The sequence below is a fragment of the Cyanistes caeruleus genome, chromosome 24 (genome assembly GCF_971803275.1).
Source record: "Cyanistes caeruleus chromosome 24, bCyaCae1.hap1.1, whole genome shotgun sequence".
In the NCBI taxonomy this organism is placed as follows: domain Eukaryota; kingdom Metazoa; phylum Chordata; class Aves; order Passeriformes; family Paridae; genus Cyanistes; species Cyanistes caeruleus.
This window is the reverse complement of record NC_141724.1, coordinates 3,768,011-3,787,129: the sequence shown is the minus strand read 5'-3', so window position 1 is coordinate 3,787,129 and position 19,119 is coordinate 3,768,011. Positions and strand designations below refer to the sequence as shown.

Below are 19,119 nucleotides of genomic sequence, written 5' to 3'. Positions count from 1 at the left end.
TGAAGCAGTTGCCAGCTTTTTCATTTTTTTAATGTGGTTTGGGTTTTTTTCTTTTTATGCTGTTCTATTTTGTACATGTGTGTGGGGTTTTTTTCATTTATTTTTGCTTTTTTTGCAGTTCTTTGTGCTGCAGGTGTTTGGTATTGGTTATGGGGTGGCAGTGGGAAAAAAATGTTGTCCCCTAATTTGCATATACAATAGAATATTTGCATAATTTGACATTAGTATAATTATTCTTCAGTGCTCCATATGGGAGTAAGTGGGGTGGAGAGTAATAGTAATACTATGAGAGGTGTTACTCCAATCTGGAGCACTATTTATGGACTTTATGCACTATAAATAAAAAAAAAGACAAATAATACCGTCTGGTGCAGAAAATGCGACGCTGCCTGGAGGCAATTTTTAATTTATTTAATATTTTTAATTCTAAAAGTCTGAACAGAAACAGCTCCTGTGTCAGACCAAAGCAGACACTTCACCGGACCTAAAACGCCACAAGACAGGCGAGAGGGATCCAGGGCGAGGAATGAAACCGCGCCGCGAATTCCCTGGAAAAGCAGAAATTCCAAAACCCCAGGGAATGTCACCGCGCAGCCCCGGCAGGAGCCGGGTGGCGCCCCCCGCGCCCACCACCCCGTGGTCTCTCCCGCCCCTCCGGCCCAGCGGGCCCCGCCCCCTGCGCGTCACGGCCGTGCCCGCCCGCGATTGGTGGATCCGCGACGCCTGGCGTGCAGCGACCAATGGCGGTGCTGTGCCCCCCCCCGAGCCAAGATGGCGGCGCCGCGGGCTGCGGGCGGGCGGCCCTGAGGCGGCTGCGGGGGCCGCGCCTTGCTCCGCGCCCCGCGCCGCGCCGGGGGCCGGCCGGCCGGGGGTTCCCGCTCCCCGCTCGCGGGCTGGCCGGCCCGCCGGGCCCGCCCCGCCCTCCGCCATGGCGGCCGAGAGCGGCAGGCAGTTCTGGAAGCGGAGCGCCAAGCTGCCGGGCAGGTGAGCCCCGGGGAAGGGGTGCGAGGGCCGCGCCCCCCGCGCTCCGGCTGGAGGCTGGAGCCGGCGCTCAGCCTGGGGAGGGGGCTGTCACCCAGGCTGGTTCTGGGGCTGAGGGCACCCCTGTAAGGCTCGGGGGATATCAGGAGGGTTTGTCTCGGCTGCGGGGCTGAGGAGCTGATTGGGGGCCCCGGGGTTCCTCACTGAAATAGGGGGGATGCCAGGGCCACCGCAGGCTATGGGACGGGAATTTTGCTGGTGGAAGGATTAATGTATAGGGGACAAGCGTAGGTCAGAGCTGCTCCCTCATTTGTAGGACAAGGCAGGCTTGTGGGGGCTGCGTGGGGCCCCTGTGCTCCCCCCATGGGAAGCAGGGTGGAGGGATCAGGGGGCCTTGAAGGCCTCTTTGGGGTATTCCCAGAGCCAGGTACCCAGTGTGCCATCTTCCTTTCCACAGATACTGAAGAAAACTCATCTTTGCCAAAGTCCTTAGAGGTGTCACCTTGGGTGGCAGTAGCTCTGTCCCCAAGGGGTGACCCTGATAACGCACGGAACCCCCCCATTACCCTCAGCTGTGTGGGATGTCACTGCTGGTCCCCCTCTGCTCCAGAGGAAGGACTGTAAGGGCTCTGTTTGTACCTCCCCTGCCTCAGTTCCTCTGGCTGTGATGTCCTGGTTCCTCTCAGTGCATCTTTACTCACTCAGGGATGGGAGAAACAAGTGAAATGTGTGACATGGTATTTAGGAAGAAGAAACTGGTGTTGATGAAGGAGAGGCTCCCTACAATGCCTTGGGAGCAAGGCTGATGTGGAAAGAGGGCATCAACCTCTCTGTGGAGGCTTTCTCAAGTGCTTTTCCTTCCTAGTGCTCCTCACTTTTGCTCTCATTTGCCTTATCTGAACCCTGCCCTTTGCCTCCTGGGGTATGGGTGCAGTCTGAAATGCTTAGTTGGCTTTAAGTCTTGCTGGGCCAGTTAAATATCTCTTTCTAATGTGCTTTGACTCATCTGCTTGTCACTGTGGAACTTCTTCAGTTGGCTGGACAATCTATGTCTGTGGTGAGCAAAGGGAGAGCAAGGACCTCTCTGTTCCTCCTCTGCTGCTCCAGTGGGAGGAAAATCCTGTGCTTTCCCTGGGTTATTTCCTAACTGCTCCTGTCTCTTACCTGAAGGTCTCAGCCATGCTCTCAGCTGGTGGTCTTGGACACCATCTCTCTTCTGCATGGACTTCTGAGCTTTGCCTTGGAAAGCTCAAACCAGTTGAACCGGTCTGGCAGGCAGCTGGTCCTGCCTGTGACACTCTGCATGGGAAGTTTTTGGCAGTGTTCTCTCCTTCTTCTAACTGCCTGCTTGGCAGATATCCTGGAACCAGGAGCCTTGTTACCTCTTGTGCGCTGGTTGTTTCCAGGGACAGTCGCCAACAGGTCTTCAGCAACCTGACTCGGAGAGTGGAGGTGGGATGTGCTGCATCCATGGTCACTAGACATGAACCACCCTTTCTTCTTTTTTGTCCAAGCTTTGGGAGACCCTCCTGTACAGATTCTTGGCTGTCTCCTTTCTTTCCCCTGACAATCTGGCAGAGAGAGGCTTTGTAGGAACTTGGATACTGTGTTAGCTTCTTTTTCCATGACACTTTGTGTGTTTGGTCACTTAGTTGTATTAGCTTTTATTTGCTATTAAAGTTCATTAGCTTTTGGCCCCTGTAGATTTAGTTTGGATTTTAGATGTAGCTTTAGAATTGGTAAATGCTGTTTTGTTTTTCCAGTGCTCTCTTGTGGTTTTTGCACTGGCTATTCTCTGCCTGGTAATTTTCTAGGGATGTGTTGGCTGAGTGCTGTGGTGTGTTGTCCTCTGTGATGGGTTGTTTATTCCCTGCTCTTTAGACAGCCAGAGTCTGCTGGGGTTATTTAAATGCTGTTTTAAAAGGGGAGAAACGGCCTGCTGGAAGTAAATGTGTTGTGTGTCCAGAGGGGCAGTGGCATTTCATGGCTGTGCTCTGTTGTCAGAGCAGACAACAGAGTTGTCTGTTGTTGTACTCTGTAGTGTCAATAACCCACACCCTGGGATGATCCTGTGAGGTGTCACACAGGGAGCACAGCCATTGTTACTCACACGATTGGTCGCCCCTTGTACCCTGCAGTGAACATTCAGGCAGCAGGAAATGCCTGCCCCAAGGAGTTTAAACTGGGACAGAGCTGGGGACTCCTCCAGTCAGGCTGGGAGCACAGCTTAGATCAGCTTGAGATTCTTTGGGAGTGTCTGGGTTATAAGAGTTTAAAAAAGAGCTGTGTGCAGGTGGGACCCTCTGCCATTGTATCAAACATTGATTCAGAACCCCAGGAAAGGGTTTCCTCCCCCAGCACTGGCTGCCACATCCCCTCCTCTCTAACACACATCCTTCCTTGGTCTTGTGAAGTCCAGGCCTTCACAGGTGAATTGAAGCAGTTCCCCCCTGGCAGCCTGTGGGTCCCTGACAGGGAGCAGGAACCTTGTGCTGGATATCCTGGGACAGGGTGACTTTGGTACTGGGCATGGGAGAGGCTCTGCTGGCTCCTGTCCTGCAGGGAGCTGCCACAAGTCACTGGGAAGCAATGCTGATCCGGAAGGCTTGTTCTTCTTCCTCCTCATCATCACTTTGCTATGTCCACCCATGGAAGTGCCTCTGCTTAATTGCTGTCCTGACTTCCAGATGCTCATTAGTCATCACACTCGGTCCTAGGCTTAATCCTCGATGATAAAGCCAGTGAGGACTTCCAGCCACGAGGGACAGCCACTGCAGGAGTGATCCCACCCCTAGCTCGGCTGCTCCACCAGGATCTCTCTGTGCTGTGGTTGTTTCCAGCCTCTGCCCTGGCTCTCTGCATCTCTTCCCTGCCAGCTGGACCTGTTGCTTCTGCATCCTCAGCTTGTTCCCAGCTGCACCAGGCTGCCATCCCTCTCCTCCATGGCTGGGCGCTGCTGGTTTTACTGCCGGGCACCATCTGCAGCTCCTAGAAACCAGGCCAGCTCTATTGACCCAAGAGAAACTTGTTCCTTGTGTGCCAGCTCTGAAAAGGCCTTTGTCTCTGCCATGGCATTGCAGGACTTGTTTTCCAGAGGTTGTTTTCCAGAGTGGGGTGACTGTGAATAGTTCGTCCAATGCAGGTGATAACTCAGGATCCCCGTCTCACCTCCAGAGCCTGTAAAAACAGTGATGAGCATGTTTTCAGTAGTTGCTCTCTGAGGTGATGCTCCCCATGTAGGGCCTGGAGCCCTCAAGCTCCTTGTCCCACGATTCCCAAGGAACCAGGGACTGAGAGGTGGAGACTCACTTCAGGCCACATAAGAAGTAGTTGATTAAACCGGGATTTGGACCCAAGTCAAACCACGTACTGTACCAGGCATTCCTTTTCTGTGGCATTGGCTGTGATCCTGAGAAACAGCATGGGCTTCAAACCCTGAACTACATTTATGGAGGAGCCCAGTGTCAGTGCATGGAGTCCTTCCCTGTCCCACAGGGCCTGGGAGGGTGACTTCCCCAAACTGGAAGTCCCCTTGTTGGAAAAGAGAACAAACCTCAGTGTATGCAGCAGGTAGACTGAGACACATGGTCAAATGGAGTGAGCTGGTGGTGCAGGAAAGAGCAGATCTCAAATCCCACCTCAGGCTGGACCAGGCCTAAGAAGTTAAACAAGGCTTCTCTTCGCCGCTGCAAAGAACAAATCTTCATCTGCACGTAGCATTTTGGATTTTAGGCTTGTAAATTAGAAGGTTTTTGCAGCTGCTTTTGTTCTTCCATTCTCTGCTCCCAAAAGCAGGCAAGAAGTGTGACCCCAGTTTAGGCTGAGATTATTTGTAGGATCTCTTTTTACAGCATCTTGGTTTTTTTTCTTTTCCCCTTCCTGCAGCATTCAGCCTGTCTATGGAGCACAGCATCCTCCACTGGATTCCCAGCTCACCAAAAAGTAAGTGTTTGTCTCCTGGAGATGCAGGCCACAAGGCCTGGCACGTTTGGGGCTCAGTTCTGCAGTAGGTGGAGGTCTCCAGCATCCCTGGCACTACGATACTGCAGCAGAGAAGGACAGCAGTGGGGTGTGGTGCTGCCTTGAGCTCTATGAAAGCTTGCAGGGAAAGCGTATCTGCTGGTGCCCTTTATGGCCAGGAAATCCATACAGTAACATCAAAGGAAACAGACTTTTTTTTAATTTTTTTTAAAACAGCATCTGGTCCTTCTGCTCCTCTTTGGAGCTGGAGGAATTAAGAGAAAGAGGTAAGGCTGTCCAGCAGCTACAAGGCTGGAGAACTGCAGCAGCCTTTCCAGCAGGAAAAGGCAAAATTCTTGGTTTGAGTTGCCTCCTTGACCCCGTCCTGTGCTGTGTAGTGGCAAAAGTTCCCTGCTTCAGGTGGTGGACTTTGTAAGCTTATGTAGCTTAAGGGTAAATTCCTTCTTTGCCTGAGGAAAGACTCAGGCTGGTCTGGCTGCTGAGAACAACTGCAGCTGTTTTGGGAGTGTCCATGGAAGGAGACCTGCTCTATCTGCCCTCTAACATGCCTCTCTCCAGGTTGCAAGACTTTTTTTGGGTATTAATCTACTTGTTTTGTGTAGGGTGGGGGAAGGCAGAGCTGGAGGAATTGTACCTGTCTACCTTTTGCCCTTCCTAGCCAGGAAGGCTGGCACTTCTCCAGCTGTGTGCTGCCACTGTGGCCTCTGAGACTGCTGTCACAGCAGCCTGTCACAGCCACTCCTGGTGGTGGGCAGCGCAGAGAGACTTAATGTATTCCTTAGGTCTGAGAGAAGGAACAGGGAAACTGGAGAAAGGGATTGGCTGATTGGAGTGAGGGCATGAGGAAAGAAAATGAGCTCATCCATGGCTCTGATCCTGTTCCTGTGGCTCGCAGCTTCATCAAGGACCGCTCCAAGGCCAGTGGGCTGCCCATGAAAAGCAAGAAAGCCTCCAGCTTCCACGAGTTTGCCCGCAGTACCAGCGATGCCTGGGACATTGGGGATGACGAAGATGAGGACTTCTCCTCCTCCTCCTCCTCGTCCTCTTTGCAAACTCTGAACTCTAAAGTGGCCAAGGCCACGGCAGCACAGGTTCTGGAGAACCACAGCAAGCTGCGGGTGAAGCCTGAGCGGTGTCAGCCTGCTCTCAGTGACCTGCCCACCAACTGCAAGGTCATAAAGTCCAGCAGCGAGGCCCAGCTCTCCAGGACCTCTGGTAAGAGCCATCTTCAGGAGCAGCCTCGTGCTCCAGTGCTCTCTTACTTGGCCACTGAACTCAGCTGCTTGTTGCTCTCAGTATGGGCAAGAGGCAATGAGCACAACAGAGGCTTTTTCTTCCTTTTAGTATCCTGTACTCCAAGCAGCCATTTTCAGAGGCATGGCTTTAAGGCTTGTGTCCTCAGCTGCTCAATATCCTGCATACATGTCTGTCCCAGAGTATTACATGTTCTGGGTGCTAAGTCAGTTTTGAGGTCTGTTAAGTTCTTGCTGGGACTTGCTCACTGTCTGCTTCCACGGTGGTTTGGTGTGCTGCTCTTAGCACAGGTCTGGCTGAGGTTGTGTTGACACAGCTTGGGCAGGGAATTGGGCAGCAGCAGCCCCTGCTCACTCTGCCTCATCTGCCTGTGCAGTGAGATTACCTCAGGAGATGGCACTCACAGCCTGTCAGCTCCTCTCTCTGCACTAGCAATTAGCTTGATGGGTGATGTCCAGAGCAGATCTGGACATCAGTTCTGCTGTGTCTCCTGTGTCCTACCCACATGTGGAGGGAAGTCTGATCCACTTGAAGCCAGGTGTCTGGATGCAGGAGGAAGAGAAGGAGGGAGAAATGGGGGAAAGTTGTGGAAGAGCCACAACAGATGCCTGTGAACGGATCCCTTGGAGTGGGCCGGCGATGCTGTTCTGTGGTGCTGAGGAACAGAAGGATGAAATCTGCATTGTCTGACAGTGGCTGGGGGAGCGAGGTGGGGTTGGAGAGGTGGAACCTCCTTCCCCAGCTCACTGCAGCATCTGGTTCTTGCTAGAGGAGGCCTGTGTGCGGAGCCCCCTGCAGAAGCAGCAGTCCCTCCCCCTCCGACCTGTCATTCCCCTTGTGGCCCGAATCTCTGACCAAAATGCCTCCGGGGCTCCCCCCATGACCGTGAGGGAGAAAACGCGCCTGGAGAAGTTCCGGCAGCTCCTTTCCAGCCACAACACCGATCTGGGTGAGTGGGGCAGAATGAGGGTGCCTCTGGGTGAGCAGGGGAGGGCACAGGGGGCCTGCTGCCTGCATCAGGTCTGCTTTGGGGTGGATAAAATCACTGCCTGCAATTGTACCAGATGGGTGTTTGCAGGAATTGCTCTGTTGGCAGATGGTGATGTCCTCCAACCCCTTCCTGTCTGTCCCTAATGATTCTCCATCTTGCACACGATGGTTGGGATCACTGGGGGCTGTTGGGCTCTGCATGAGAACTGAGGTCCTGGCACACTGGTGACTGTGCAGCTCCCAGTTCTGTGCCTGAGCTGGGCTGAAATCAGCTCTGCTCTCCTTGCAGCAGACCCACATCCCCAGTCATTGCTAGTGTGGGAGCCTTCCTGGAGGCTCATTGTCTCCAGAGCCTGCAGGAGCAGACTGGGCTTTCCTCTCCTTCTAGGTGTAGTGGTGCCTGGACGTGCCTAGGATCTAATCCATTGCCACCACTGTCCGTTTGCAGATGAGCTGAGAAAATGCAGCTGGCCTGGTGTGCCCAGAGAGGTTCGGCCTGTGACTTGGAGACTGCTGTCAGTAAGTACTGGGAGCTGTGCCTCCGGAGTCTGGGAGGACTGGGCCACCTCAGGGACACATGCTCTACACCTCCCTGTGTCCCATAGCTTGTGTGTTTCTAGTGCCCAGCTTCCAGGTGAGCTGTAGGGTTTTTTGATCAGGGAGTGCCATTGCTGCATCCTCTCTGAGCTCAAAGCCCAGATTGGTGTGGGGACTGGGTGGTTCACTCTCTTTTGGGGGCTGGGAAGGCCAAATTCCGTGAAAGCTATTTCCTGAGCTCCAGAGTTGTGTGCCTGATGTCTGTGGGTGCACAGCTGGCAGGATTAGAAAGGCTGGTGAGGAAAGAGGGTCTCCCCTGAGCTGAGTTTTCCCAACACAGGGCTATCTCCCTGCCAACTCGGAGCGCCGGAAGCTGACCCTGCAGCGGAAAAGGGAGGAATACTTCGGCTTCATCCAGCAGTACTACGACTCCCGGAATGAGGAGCACCACCAGGACACCTACAGACAAGTAGGAACCCTCCTCCTGCCTTTCTGCTTTGGATATAGCCCTCTCCTCTTCTCTTGCTGCTACTTGTCCCCATGGGTGTGGTCATGCCAGAACTCGCTCTAGCTGTAGCTAGGAGTCGTCTTCTCTTTGGGGAAAAGGCACCATGGTTCTGTCCTTGTTAAAGCTTTTCCTAAATAGATCTAATAGTAAATTTCGGTTCTGAACTACCTGCCTGCACATGAGCAGAGCAGACTGCAGATAAGTGTAGATGATTTTCTCAGTACAGCTGTCATCTGTAGCCCATTGTGCAGCTCACTGTGCTTGTCAGCTCTTGCCTGGGGGAACACTGATGGTAGATTCCCCACTGTTAGCCTGTGACAAGTTATTTTGCCCCTGGAAAGCACAGCTGGTGTGTGTAACTCACCTTCTTTTCCAGATCCACATTGACATTCCAAGGACCAACCCACTCATTCCCCTCTTCCAGCAGCCCCTTGTTCAGGAGGTAAGGTGGGGTGAGGCTCCTGCCCTGCATTTGCCATGGGATGTGTGTGGGGAGTGACTGCTCCTAGGGAATTAACTTTGTTGGGAAACTTCCCTGCCTGACAGCTCCTGATGCAAATACCTCCTGGAACTGTCTGGTCTTGTCCCATGTTTCTGAAAGACATCAAACTTGGAGCTTTGGGGTTACGAGATGATCTCTTCTTTGGCAAGATGTAGCCAAGAGCTGGTAAAAAACTTGAAGCTTTTGTTTCGAGACAAATTGAAGGCGTTTGAACCAGAACACAGGAATAGTTCTGTTTTGCTTCAAAACCTCTTTTATGGGAGCAACCTGGGCAGGGAAGGGTTTGATAGGTAGCCAGGAGGTGTGAGCACCTGTCCTCCCTGGAGACAAGCTCAGTGTGTGTCAGAGCATGGTGTCCAGGGGCTTGGGGCAGTCTGGGAATGTTGGTTGTTGTGAGGGAGGCTGCCCTGTCGGGAAGTGTCCTGATCTGTGGTGTTTTTCTGGAAGTGCTGTGCTGATACCTAATCTTCCCAACTGATGTTCTGCCAAGGAGGCTGCTCTGCCAAGAGGCAGCCCTGTCCTGTGGATATTAAACTGTCTGGGATTTGAAAAGTTGGGTCTGCATTTCTTCAGGCAGAGGTTTTGATGAAGAGCTTGGACTATCTTGTCTGAAGAGTGAGCTGGCCTGTGTGTGGGATTTGTGGATGACACAGGAGTCTCTCCTAGGACTTTTATGCTTCTAACATTACCTTACTACTACAGAAAAGCCTGTCAGTGCATGGTCTGCATTCCCTGAGCTTAGCAGTTACACTTTTCTACCTTCCCTTTGTGCATGGCTAATGCAGGTACCTGCTTTCCCTGGTTCTTCCCTAGATTTTTGAGAGAATCCTGTTTATCTGGGCCATTCGCCACCCAGCCAGCGGCTATGTGCAGGGCATCAATGACCTGGTCACCCCGTTCTTTGTTGTGTTCCTCTCTGAGCACGTTGGTAAGTGACGCTGCTGTAAGCACTCCTGACCATGGCGTTTGAAGTGGTGTGAAATGCTGACATGAGGAAAACTTTCTCTGCTGGAGAAGGGGATGATGTTCTTTTCCTTCAGAGTGCCTGGGCCAGGCTGAAGTTGTACCTCTGTATCTCTCCTCTCTGGTTGAATTGACTTCAGTTTCATAATCTTGCTGAGCCCCACAGAAGGTGAAATACTAAGGGTGGGTTTGCATTTCAATGCACTTAACAACCTCACAGCTTGGAGGGGAATGGGAACTTCTAGTCACTGAGGGAGCCATGATCTATAGAATTGGAGGAGAGTCTTGCTTTCAAAGCTGGGACTTGGCAGACAGTGCCTGCTCTAGAAGGAATGTGTGAAGTTTAGAGGCCCTGCTGAGAATGTAAAAGAAACTTTAAATACAGATTCCCTCCTTTGCTGCTAGTAACAGGTGTGTGTGTGCCTCAAACTGATAGTTTCAGAAAGCAAACTGATTTCTCCCTGCTGCTTCTGGATTTCTTGTCAGCCACTGGCTTTTAGCTGGCGTTTAAGTCCTTTCCACCCATGGTATTTTTATTCCTTCTCTGGCTCTAGCTGTGTTTTGGAGTTGACATTAATGCTGGGATGTCATAATCTCTATGTTTAAAGGCTCTTAGCATCCTCTGTAAATAGAAGAGAAAATGAATTCGTAAGGCTGTATTAGTGTCAGAAATCCTGTTGAATAAATATTTTTAAGATCTGATCCAAAAGTTGAAGTGAGTGAAAGCCTTGTGCTATCAAGCTAAGGCTTTGTAAAGTGGTAGTAATCTGCCTCTGCTGAGGACCTTGTGAAGGGCTGAGCCACCTTGCTTGCCACTGAAAGAGCCAGTGTGGTCAGGGTTGGTCCCTGGGAAGTGCTGTTGCTCCTCACAGCCTGAAGGAGAAGGCACCAAGTGTGTCTCTGATGGCAGCTGGAGTGAATTCCCTTCTGTGGGAAGATCAGATCTGAGCAGGTTCCCTTTGAGGGGCTTCTCCTATGGCCTGAGCAGCATCCATGGCATTCAGTGCTGGCAGAGGCCACTTGCTCAGAATTGATTTATTGCGTTAGGAGCAGAGCCATGCACAGTGAGTGACCTAGGCAAGAAGGGAGCTGGTGTGAATCATCAGAGCTGCCTGTATTACCTGGTGTGACTTCCTGCAGTCCTATACCCTGTTGGGTGTCAGGGATTAGCTCTCCCTGCATGTAGCAGCTGATGTTGGCCCTGTTAGGCTCTGTGCTGGGTTCATGCTTCTCACCATCTACCAGGGCTGTTTTCATCCCCATCTGAAGCTTCTCCCCATCTTTACAGGGTTGTTTTCACCCCTACTGAAGCTTCCTCTCTGGATGTGGCCTTCCTGTTTCCAACTCTCTCTGAAACTTGGGTTGCAGGGAAAAATTCCTCTTTGGGAGAGCAGCTGTGCTGAATTTGGCCGAGCAACAACAACCCTTCTGTCTCCAGAGCCTGGGACTCAAAGCCAGCCATTGGGTCATGAGCTGTCGTGGTGGCTACCTGCTCCCTGGTCTGTGTAGCAGAGTTGAAAGATAAATCAAAAATTGCCTCTAATTTCCACGGGGAAGAGCTGGCAGTGGTCAGTCCCTTATAACCCCTCTGTAACAGGATTTAAGTCATTGATTTGGAGCCTCCTCTCTACAGCTGCCTTTGCAGACAGGCCCCTGAGGAGCTGGGCAGGCAGGGCTGAGGGCTCTCCATGCTGGATCACTGATTCTCAGGATCCCTGGAGCCTGTATCAGCTCAGTCTGTGCTGCACCCAAGTCCTTGCAGCAGAAGAGGCCTTGCACAGGTTGGTAATCCTTGTGCAGCACACCCCCAGGGACAGCTCACCTTTCTGTGGGAAGTCTCTTCAAAGGAAATTCTCCCTGTATTTTTCAAGCTGTATCTTCCTTGGGAAAGGGAACAGCCTGTATGGCTCAGCGAGTCCCTGCCCACGGAGCCACTTAGGGCTCACACACCTGTGTGTCACCTGTGGGTATTCCCATGCTCACAGGGGAGTGTACAACTGGCCTGGAAAATTTTCCCTTACATTTTCTGGAAAGCTTCCTCTGGGAAGTTGGCACCAGCACTGGCTCCATCCTCAAATCTCAGTTTTGCTGCCCCTTCTCTCCTTTCAGAGCACGTGTTCTGCTGACCACAAGATCCCTGAAGGAGTCCAGTGTGCTACCAGCTGGCTCCTGTGCCTGGTTGCCCACCATTGTCCCCTGGGATGTTTGCATCAGAGCTGGTGATGTTGCTTAGCTGTGAAGCACAAGGGTGGGATGGCACCCTGTTCTTCTGCTGCTCAGTCCAGGGACTTCTCATGGAGCAGCCTCACAGGCTGGTCCCAACTGCCAAGTCCATTGTAGACTTCTGATCCATCATCCGTGCTTTGGGCAGGTATTGCATTTGCAGACAACAAACCATCTTTTCTACAGATGAGTTAAAATCTCTCTTTGGAGCTCACCAGCTGATTGATGTGTCTGGTTGTTAATATCTTCACTATTTTTGTTACCAGCCCAAGGCCTGAAACATCCTTCAGTGGGCTTGTCTGGCATCCCCTGCAAGGACTGGAAAAGGGGAAGATGGGAACGGGGAAAAGGAGAGTGCTTTGGGCAGTGAACAGTTTGTAGCTTAGCAGTCACTTCCATGGAACAGTTTAGCAGCTTCCTTTGTTTGAAGTTGACACAAACAATGAAACAGTCAGCAGTTACCCAACAAACTCCAGGCCCTTGTGTGCAGCGACATTAAACACAGCTGCCTCGGGGCAGGGTGAGAGCACCCACACTGCAGTGCTTCTGACTTGATTTCTTTCCATCACCACCATGGAAGGTGCAGGAAGAATATGGTCCTCTCCAGGTCCTGAAGGAGGGGGGAACTGAAGGGAAATCATTCACAGGAAGCTGTTTCTCTCAGCTGCCCGGGGTGTTTTGGGGACTGGATGAGCCCATTATTAACTTGCATCTCCTGAGGCATCCCACTGACATCCCTCCTGAAGGCATCCCACTGACACTGTCTGCCTCTTCTTTCTGAGCAATACCTTGAATCCAGTGTGTGTGTGCCCCTTTGACCAGAAAACACGAGCTAGGCTGAGGCAGGAAGAAGCTTATCCCCAGAGTTTTCCAGACCTTGTCTGAACTCCCCAGACACCTTCTGCCAGTTGGGACCAGTTGCTTTTCCCATCCAGTCTGGATCCAGACCTGCTGCTTCTTCCCAGTGCTGAGCAGACTGCAGACTGCATCCGTGGCATGTGGGATAGGTTTAGCTGTGGTGTTTTCTCCTTTGCCCTAACATGGCAAGCTGGCTCATCTCCTGTGATGCTTTCCCTGCCTCCTGCATGGACACTACTGCCTCAGCTACTTGGCAAAAAGCATGGAAGCTTTGGGCTCCTGCCACTGACAGATCCACAGCTGGAGTAATTCTTCCTCCTGACTGATGGCTTCTGCTGCAGGTGCTACTGAGGAAGAGCTTGAGGGAGATGTTGAGGCTGCAGGAGCAGCTGAGCTTGTTATTGGTGCCCTCTGGATGGGTACAGGCTCCCAGCACCTCTGGAGAGTATGGGGATGAAGGGAAATGGTCTGGCAGCTGAGGAATTGGGGAAGGAATGACAGCTTAGCACCTCCTGGGGAAACCATATCCCTGTTTTTCCAGGTCATCAGAGAGGGCATAACAAGCACAGGGATACTGAGCTTTCAGTCCCTCCCAGCTCAGGCCCTGCAAGCCCCTCTGCTGAGTCACTCCCAGCTCTCAGGGCTTGTCTTTGCATTTAGGACGGCAATGACAGAGCTGAGGTGAGTTCAGCATCCCCAGGAGTGCCCTGCAGTCTCTCCCAGTACTCGCTGCCTGTGTGACACCACTTCCATCCCTGATTCCAGGCCTTGCCTAAGAGGTTGTCCTGGCTTTGGCACCTGTTTGGTGCCACAGCAGGGCTGTTGAGAGGAGCAGTTCCATGGGAAGTATTGCTTCTAGCTGGCTTTGTCGCTAAGTCCTAATCACTGTGCAATGAAGACATGGTTTCCCTGCAAGCAGGAGCAGAAACTTGGGTGAAGGGAATGGGAACACTTGTGTCACCACTCATCCTGACCTCCATGGGCCTGGGGCACACTGCAGGCACTGCAGACTTGCCCAGAGCTGTGGGAATTTGTGAGCTGAGACTGGGCTTAACTCTCCTTCAGCTGTCCAGTCTTGCCCTGAACCCCCACTGCCAGAATATGGAGAGTCATTAAAGCCTCCCTATGGAAAGCAGAGATGGGGGTGCATGGAGCCCTGGCCTCTCTGGTCTTTCACTTCTCCTGTGCCCTTCTTGAGCTCTTCTGAAATGTCACTCACAGGAACTTTGCTTTTGTTGAGCCCTTGTTGCCCCTGGGCTCGGTGTGGCCATCACCAAGCCAGTGGTTTCCTTTCAGTCCCTCTCAGAGCCATATGTTGGGCATCTCCTTTTCATGAGGCCTCTTCTGTGCTGCTGCTAAGCAGATGTTTGTGCTGAGCCACATCCCAGGCACCTGGGGTTTGGTTCAAAGCCTCCTGCAATGTGTGTTGGCTCCTGCTGGGAATCTCCTGCCACTGTTTTGCTTTGACATGGGGGTGCTGGCAGAGCTGCTTCTCTTGTCCCCGTGGTGGTGCAAGCAGCAGGCTGTTCCCTGCCAGGTAACCACAGTCCCTGCTCCATCATGATCCTCCATCCACAGGCAGATCTTTGCACAGGGCTCATTCCCTCAGGGCTGAGCCGGCCTTTGCCACCAGTCCTGGGTGTCCACATGTCCCTGTCCTGGTCCTTCCTGCCCATCCACCTTCCTCTCTGCAAGACATCGGGAAGGAGATGCACACTAAACAGATTTTGCCTGTCTTTGTCCCTACCTGGACCATGTGAGAGTGGCTGTAGAGAAGCCAGCAGCAGAGTGACAGTTTTGCACAGTGATGATGAAGTGCAGCTAGAAAATAGCTTTGCTATTCTTTCTGCACTACAAGATTGTGAGATGAGTGGGTTAAGCTCTTGTTTGTCCCTAAAGCTCCTGGTGGCAGTTTGCTCTGGAGCCGAGCTCTGCCCCACAGGAGAAGCAGAGGTGGGAGCAGTGTTGGAGTCACTGGCTCTGTCCTGCCTTTCCTCCTTCAGGCAGGATCTGTTGGTGTTGGTTTTCCCCAGCCTGTGGCAGTGCCTGCAGTGTATCTGAGCCAAGAGGGTGGCCTGGCTCCAGACCCAAGCCCCATCTTTCTCCTTCTCTTGCTTTTTTCGGAGGAATATCAAAGATGCTTGCCAGGATTTCTGAGCCTCTGAAATGGGAAATGGGCCAGCTTGGCCCTGTTATTTGATCTGATTTAGTGGCATGACAGCAGCGTGGTGGGTGCTCTCTTCCCAAGGAGAAAAGGGAGGGAACTGCTGGGTCAGTTAATCCAGGAGAGCTAGACCTGTGTCTCCTGACTGTCTCCCCACCCCAGGCCCACTGCCTTCCTATGGCTGTTTCCCCCTCCAGCCGCCAGTTAAGGTGAGCCTGGCTTGGAGCAGGTGATTCTGCTCCAAGCTCAGGCAGCACCACTGTCATTCTATCCTCTTACACGCTCTGAGGGGTTCACAAGCCCATCTAAAAGCAAGCAGTCTTTTTTACTCTGTGAGAACCCTTTGGGGACAGAGCTGCCACTGATCCTTGTGCTGTCAGACTCCCACTGGGTCTGAAAAATAAACTTGCACAAATCTCTGCTTCCCGACACTGAGCCTCTTCTGTGCTTGGGACAGCTTCTGTTTGCTGGAGCCCTCCTGCCAGCTGGGCTCCAGGAGAGGCAGAAACCCCATGAAGCTGAGCCCTGTCTGCCACATTGCCCAGCTGTCCCTGTGCTGGATTTAACTCAGTGTCTTTTTTGATGCCCAGGAAGATCTTTGCATGATTTTGGGTCCTCACAGCTATGCCTGAGGGTCCTGCTCTCCTAGAGAGGTTCCTGAAGCTTTGGCAGTTCTTTCTCATGAGTCCTCAAAGCTGGCAGCCTCTGGGCTTGGGTGCCTTTGTTGTGCTTTGGTCCTGGGGTGATGCTGATGAATCCAGCTGGGAGCAGGAACTGGCAGCTCCCTTGTGCTGCCCCAAGCCATGGGCAGTGTTTCCTTCCCTGGTTCCTGGCTGTAGTGAAGGTTTCTCCTCTCCCAGTTCTCCCTGTGGTGCTCCCAGCTGGCAGAGACCTGCTGTCCCCCACGGCAGGTGTGCTCTGTGTAAAGGGGTTCCAAAGTGCCGGATCTTTGTCCCTGCACAGCCCTTGTCCCAGAAGGACGACAGAAGTGCTGTGGGGATCCCTCCCATGCTTCCCTGGGGAGGTGGACTGGGTTCAGGGCATGATCAACAAGTCTTCTGGGGTTCTTCAGCTCAGTTGGAGAAATAGGTGAGTGCATGGGTGCTGTGACTGTGCCAGACAGATCCCTAACACACAGGGACTGTTACAGTGCCTCCTGCAAAGCTTTAGCCCGATAAAGTCCCTGGGATTGTCCCATGTCCCTGGTGTTCCCCATCTCCCTGATGCTCTTCCCACTCCGTTTTGCAGAGGAGGATGTGGAAAACTTTGACGTGACAAACCTGTCCCAGGATGTTTTACGGAGCATCGAAGCCGACAGTTTTTGGTGCATGAGCAAGCTGTTGGATGGGATACAGGTGAGCCCCTGGGGCCACAGGAATTCCTTTGCTCTCGCTGGGGTGGCAGTGTGCTTGTCTCCACTCCCTGACTGAGGGAGTATTCTGCATGCTCCAGCATTAGGGAGGTTTTGCTACTTCACTGAGCTAAATCTGTTGGTGAAATCCTGGGGAGGTGGGTGCTGTGGCTGCCCAGATGGCCCTGTCCTGACCAGGGAACTCACAGCAGGCAGACAATCCTGGTGCTCAAGAGCCCTGTCTCCTTGGCTCATGATAATCTCATCCCAATTGCTGATCTGGGTTTGATAATTTCTAGCTGCTATTAAAGCTGCTGCTTCTGACTCAGGGCCTCTCCCTACAGGACAATTACACCTTTGCACAGCCAGGGATCCAGAAGAAAGTGAAAGCCCTGGAGGAGCTGGTCAGCCGCATTGATGGTAGGTGACACGGGAGTCTGCTCAGGTTTGTCAGCAGAGGGAGGGAGGCCTCCTTTGGGACAACTCTCAGGGCAGGGTTAGAGATCTCTTACAACACCCACAGAACCAGAGCAGGGCAGGGTCAGCCAGAAACCTGGTGACAGCACAGGGTGAGGAGAGGAGGAATTTAGGAGAAAAAGGTCTCAGCTGTGAGCAGCGTGCAGAGCTGGGGCACTGTGAGCCCCAGGTGTGTAAGTGAAATGTGCTGTTTCAGAGCAGGTACATAATCACTTTAGGAAGTACGAGGTCGAGTACCTGCAGTTTGCCTTTCGCTGGATGAACAACCTGCTCATGAGGGAGCTGCCCCTTCGCTGCACCATCCGCCTCTGGGACACCTACCAGGTATGCAGGCTCCACTGCCCTCCCTGCCTGGCTTGTCACTGTCACCTGGGTCCCTGTCCCCATGAGGACAGAGGTCTCCTGGCACCAGCTGGGGTGCTGAGGGAAATGAAGCAGTGTGGCCCCAGGATGTTTACAGCCAGCTGGGTGATGGGTAGCCCAGTAGGACATCTGTGTCTGGGGGTCATTCTCCAGTTGAGCTGAAGGAATTCACACAGAGTTTTGCTGTCCACAGTCAGAGCCAGAAGGATTCTCCCATTTCCACCTGTACGTCTGTGCTGCCTTCTTGATCAAGTGGCGGAAGGAGATCCTGGATGAGGAAGATTTCCAAGTACGACCCTGGGGTTGGGGATGATTTCCTGGGGAAGGGAAATAGAAGGGAGGGAGTTGCTCTGGTTGGGAGCCCAGTGTGGACATAGACAGCTGTCAGAGCTGGCTCCAAGACCAGGTCACAGGAGCTTTGCCTAGAAGTAACTAGGCCTTGGTGATAAGGACAGAGAACTGAGCTGTTGGAGGGTTCAAACATCCCATTCCTGATCAGATCTCGGCTCTGATCAGTGTTTGCCCTCTTGTGTCCAGCTGTAACCCTGTAACAGCACCCTTTATTCCAAGAGGCTTGGGGTGCTTCACTGGTTCAGATCTAGACCCAAGCACATCTTGATGTTGTCCCTGAACCTTTCAGACTGCAAGTGTGGTGGGTAAAAGTTACTAAGCACTGCTGCCACTGCTCAGGCCAGCCCCCAGCCTGCACTGGATCTATGCTCTGCCTTCAGCCTCTCCAAACTAAACACCTTCCCCTCTTCCAGGGCCTTTTGATGTTGCTACAAAACCTGCCCACGATACACTGGGGTAATGAAGAGATTGGGCTGCTGCTGGCTGAAGCTTACAGACTCAAGTACATGTTTGCAGATGCCCCAAACCATTACCGCCGATAGGTGCCCAGACTGGCTCCTCTCTCCCATGCCCGCCCCTCGTCCTGGCCCGATCTGATCACTGTGGCATTTTTGTCATCCCAGGTCCTCGGACATCCCAGCCAGGAGCTGCTCCTTGCTGTACAAAGCTCACCTGAACTCTTGTCTTAACTCTGAACGTGTGCCTGTCTGCCACTCCATGCGCCTGGATGTGCCATTTTGACAACTCAGTATTTCATTCCATGCTGCTGGCTCATGCCAGGAAGGGAGGCTTCAAGGGGCCGAGGGAGAACATGCGGGAAGATTTACAGATAAACTGAGCCGGAGATGAAGCCCTCCTGTCCTCTCCACTCCCTGTCCTGGGCTTGTCTGGCTGGGACCACTTCGGCTTTGCTGCCTCCCGTTGCCCTACACCACATGCGCTGCCCCATCTGCTCCCTCCTCTCTTCTGACACTGCGCCAACTCCCAGATGAAAATGCCTTATCAGAGACCTGCCTGGCCACAGAATCCTTCCCCACGAGGGTGGCAGGGCAAGAAGTTTCTCTCAGGGCCTACCTTTGCTCCAAGGGTCCAGAGACCCCCCAAGCACTTTGTGGGTTCACAAGAGAGTCCCTCGTGCCTGCCCTCCCTCCTTCTCTCCATCCTCTTCGCCTACCTCTCCCCCAGGGCAGCAGGGCAGGCACGACAGGGGCCACGACCACTCCATCCACACACACCTGGAATGACGTGTGCCAGCTTGGTGGAACTTTTGGTGACTGATGTTGAGTACAGCCCCATCCAGCGTGTGGGGAAGGCACGGAGGGGGTGCTGGTAGGGGAGCAACATCTCTCAAAAATCTCCTGACAACATCCCTACTCCTCCGAGGCGTTCTGTGTATATTGTGTTCTTGTGTATATGGGTCAAAGATGTACAATATATGTCTTCTCTTTGTAGCAGATTTTATATTTATAACATGCACCCCTTGTTCTCCCCATCCTCTCCATGCTTGAGAAGGATGCCTGGCTGTGGTGTTGTAGGGTTTTGAACCCTTCTGGAGGAGGGGGATGTTCCAGAGCTGCAGGTTTCTACCCCGACATGTTCTTGCAGTGCTAGCTCTG

At 52.8% G+C, this 19,119-nt stretch overlaps 1 protein-coding gene across 2 annotated transcripts; it reads left to right on the top strand.

The window, feature by feature from the left end:
* Nucleotides 1–866: 866 nt before the first annotated feature.
* On the top strand, nucleotides 867–18,957 carry TBC1D22B (TBC1 domain family member 22B). Of its 2 annotated transcripts, XM_086862212.1 has the most exons (14): nucleotides 867–984; nucleotides 4,867–4,923; nucleotides 5,858–6,177; nucleotides 6,986–7,165; nucleotides 7,655–7,725; nucleotides 8,084–8,212; nucleotides 8,628–8,693; nucleotides 9,567–9,681; nucleotides 16,210–16,316; nucleotides 16,657–16,732; nucleotides 16,986–17,113; nucleotides 17,346–17,441; nucleotides 17,917–18,005; nucleotides 18,127–18,957. In XM_086862212.1, exons 1-14 carry the CDS (start codon nucleotides 929–931, stop codon nucleotides 18,242–18,244), a joined length of 1,608 nt encoding a protein of 535 aa, XP_086718338.1. In that variant the 5' UTR covers nucleotides 867–928; the 3' UTR covers nucleotides 18,245–18,957. The 2 variants fall into 2 exon arrangements, with proteins under 2 accessions (XP_086718338.1, XP_023798034.1); XM_023942266.2 differs by having other exon boundaries at nucleotides 17,917–18,182.
* The last annotated feature ends 162 nt before the right edge of the window (nucleotides 18,958–19,119 follow it).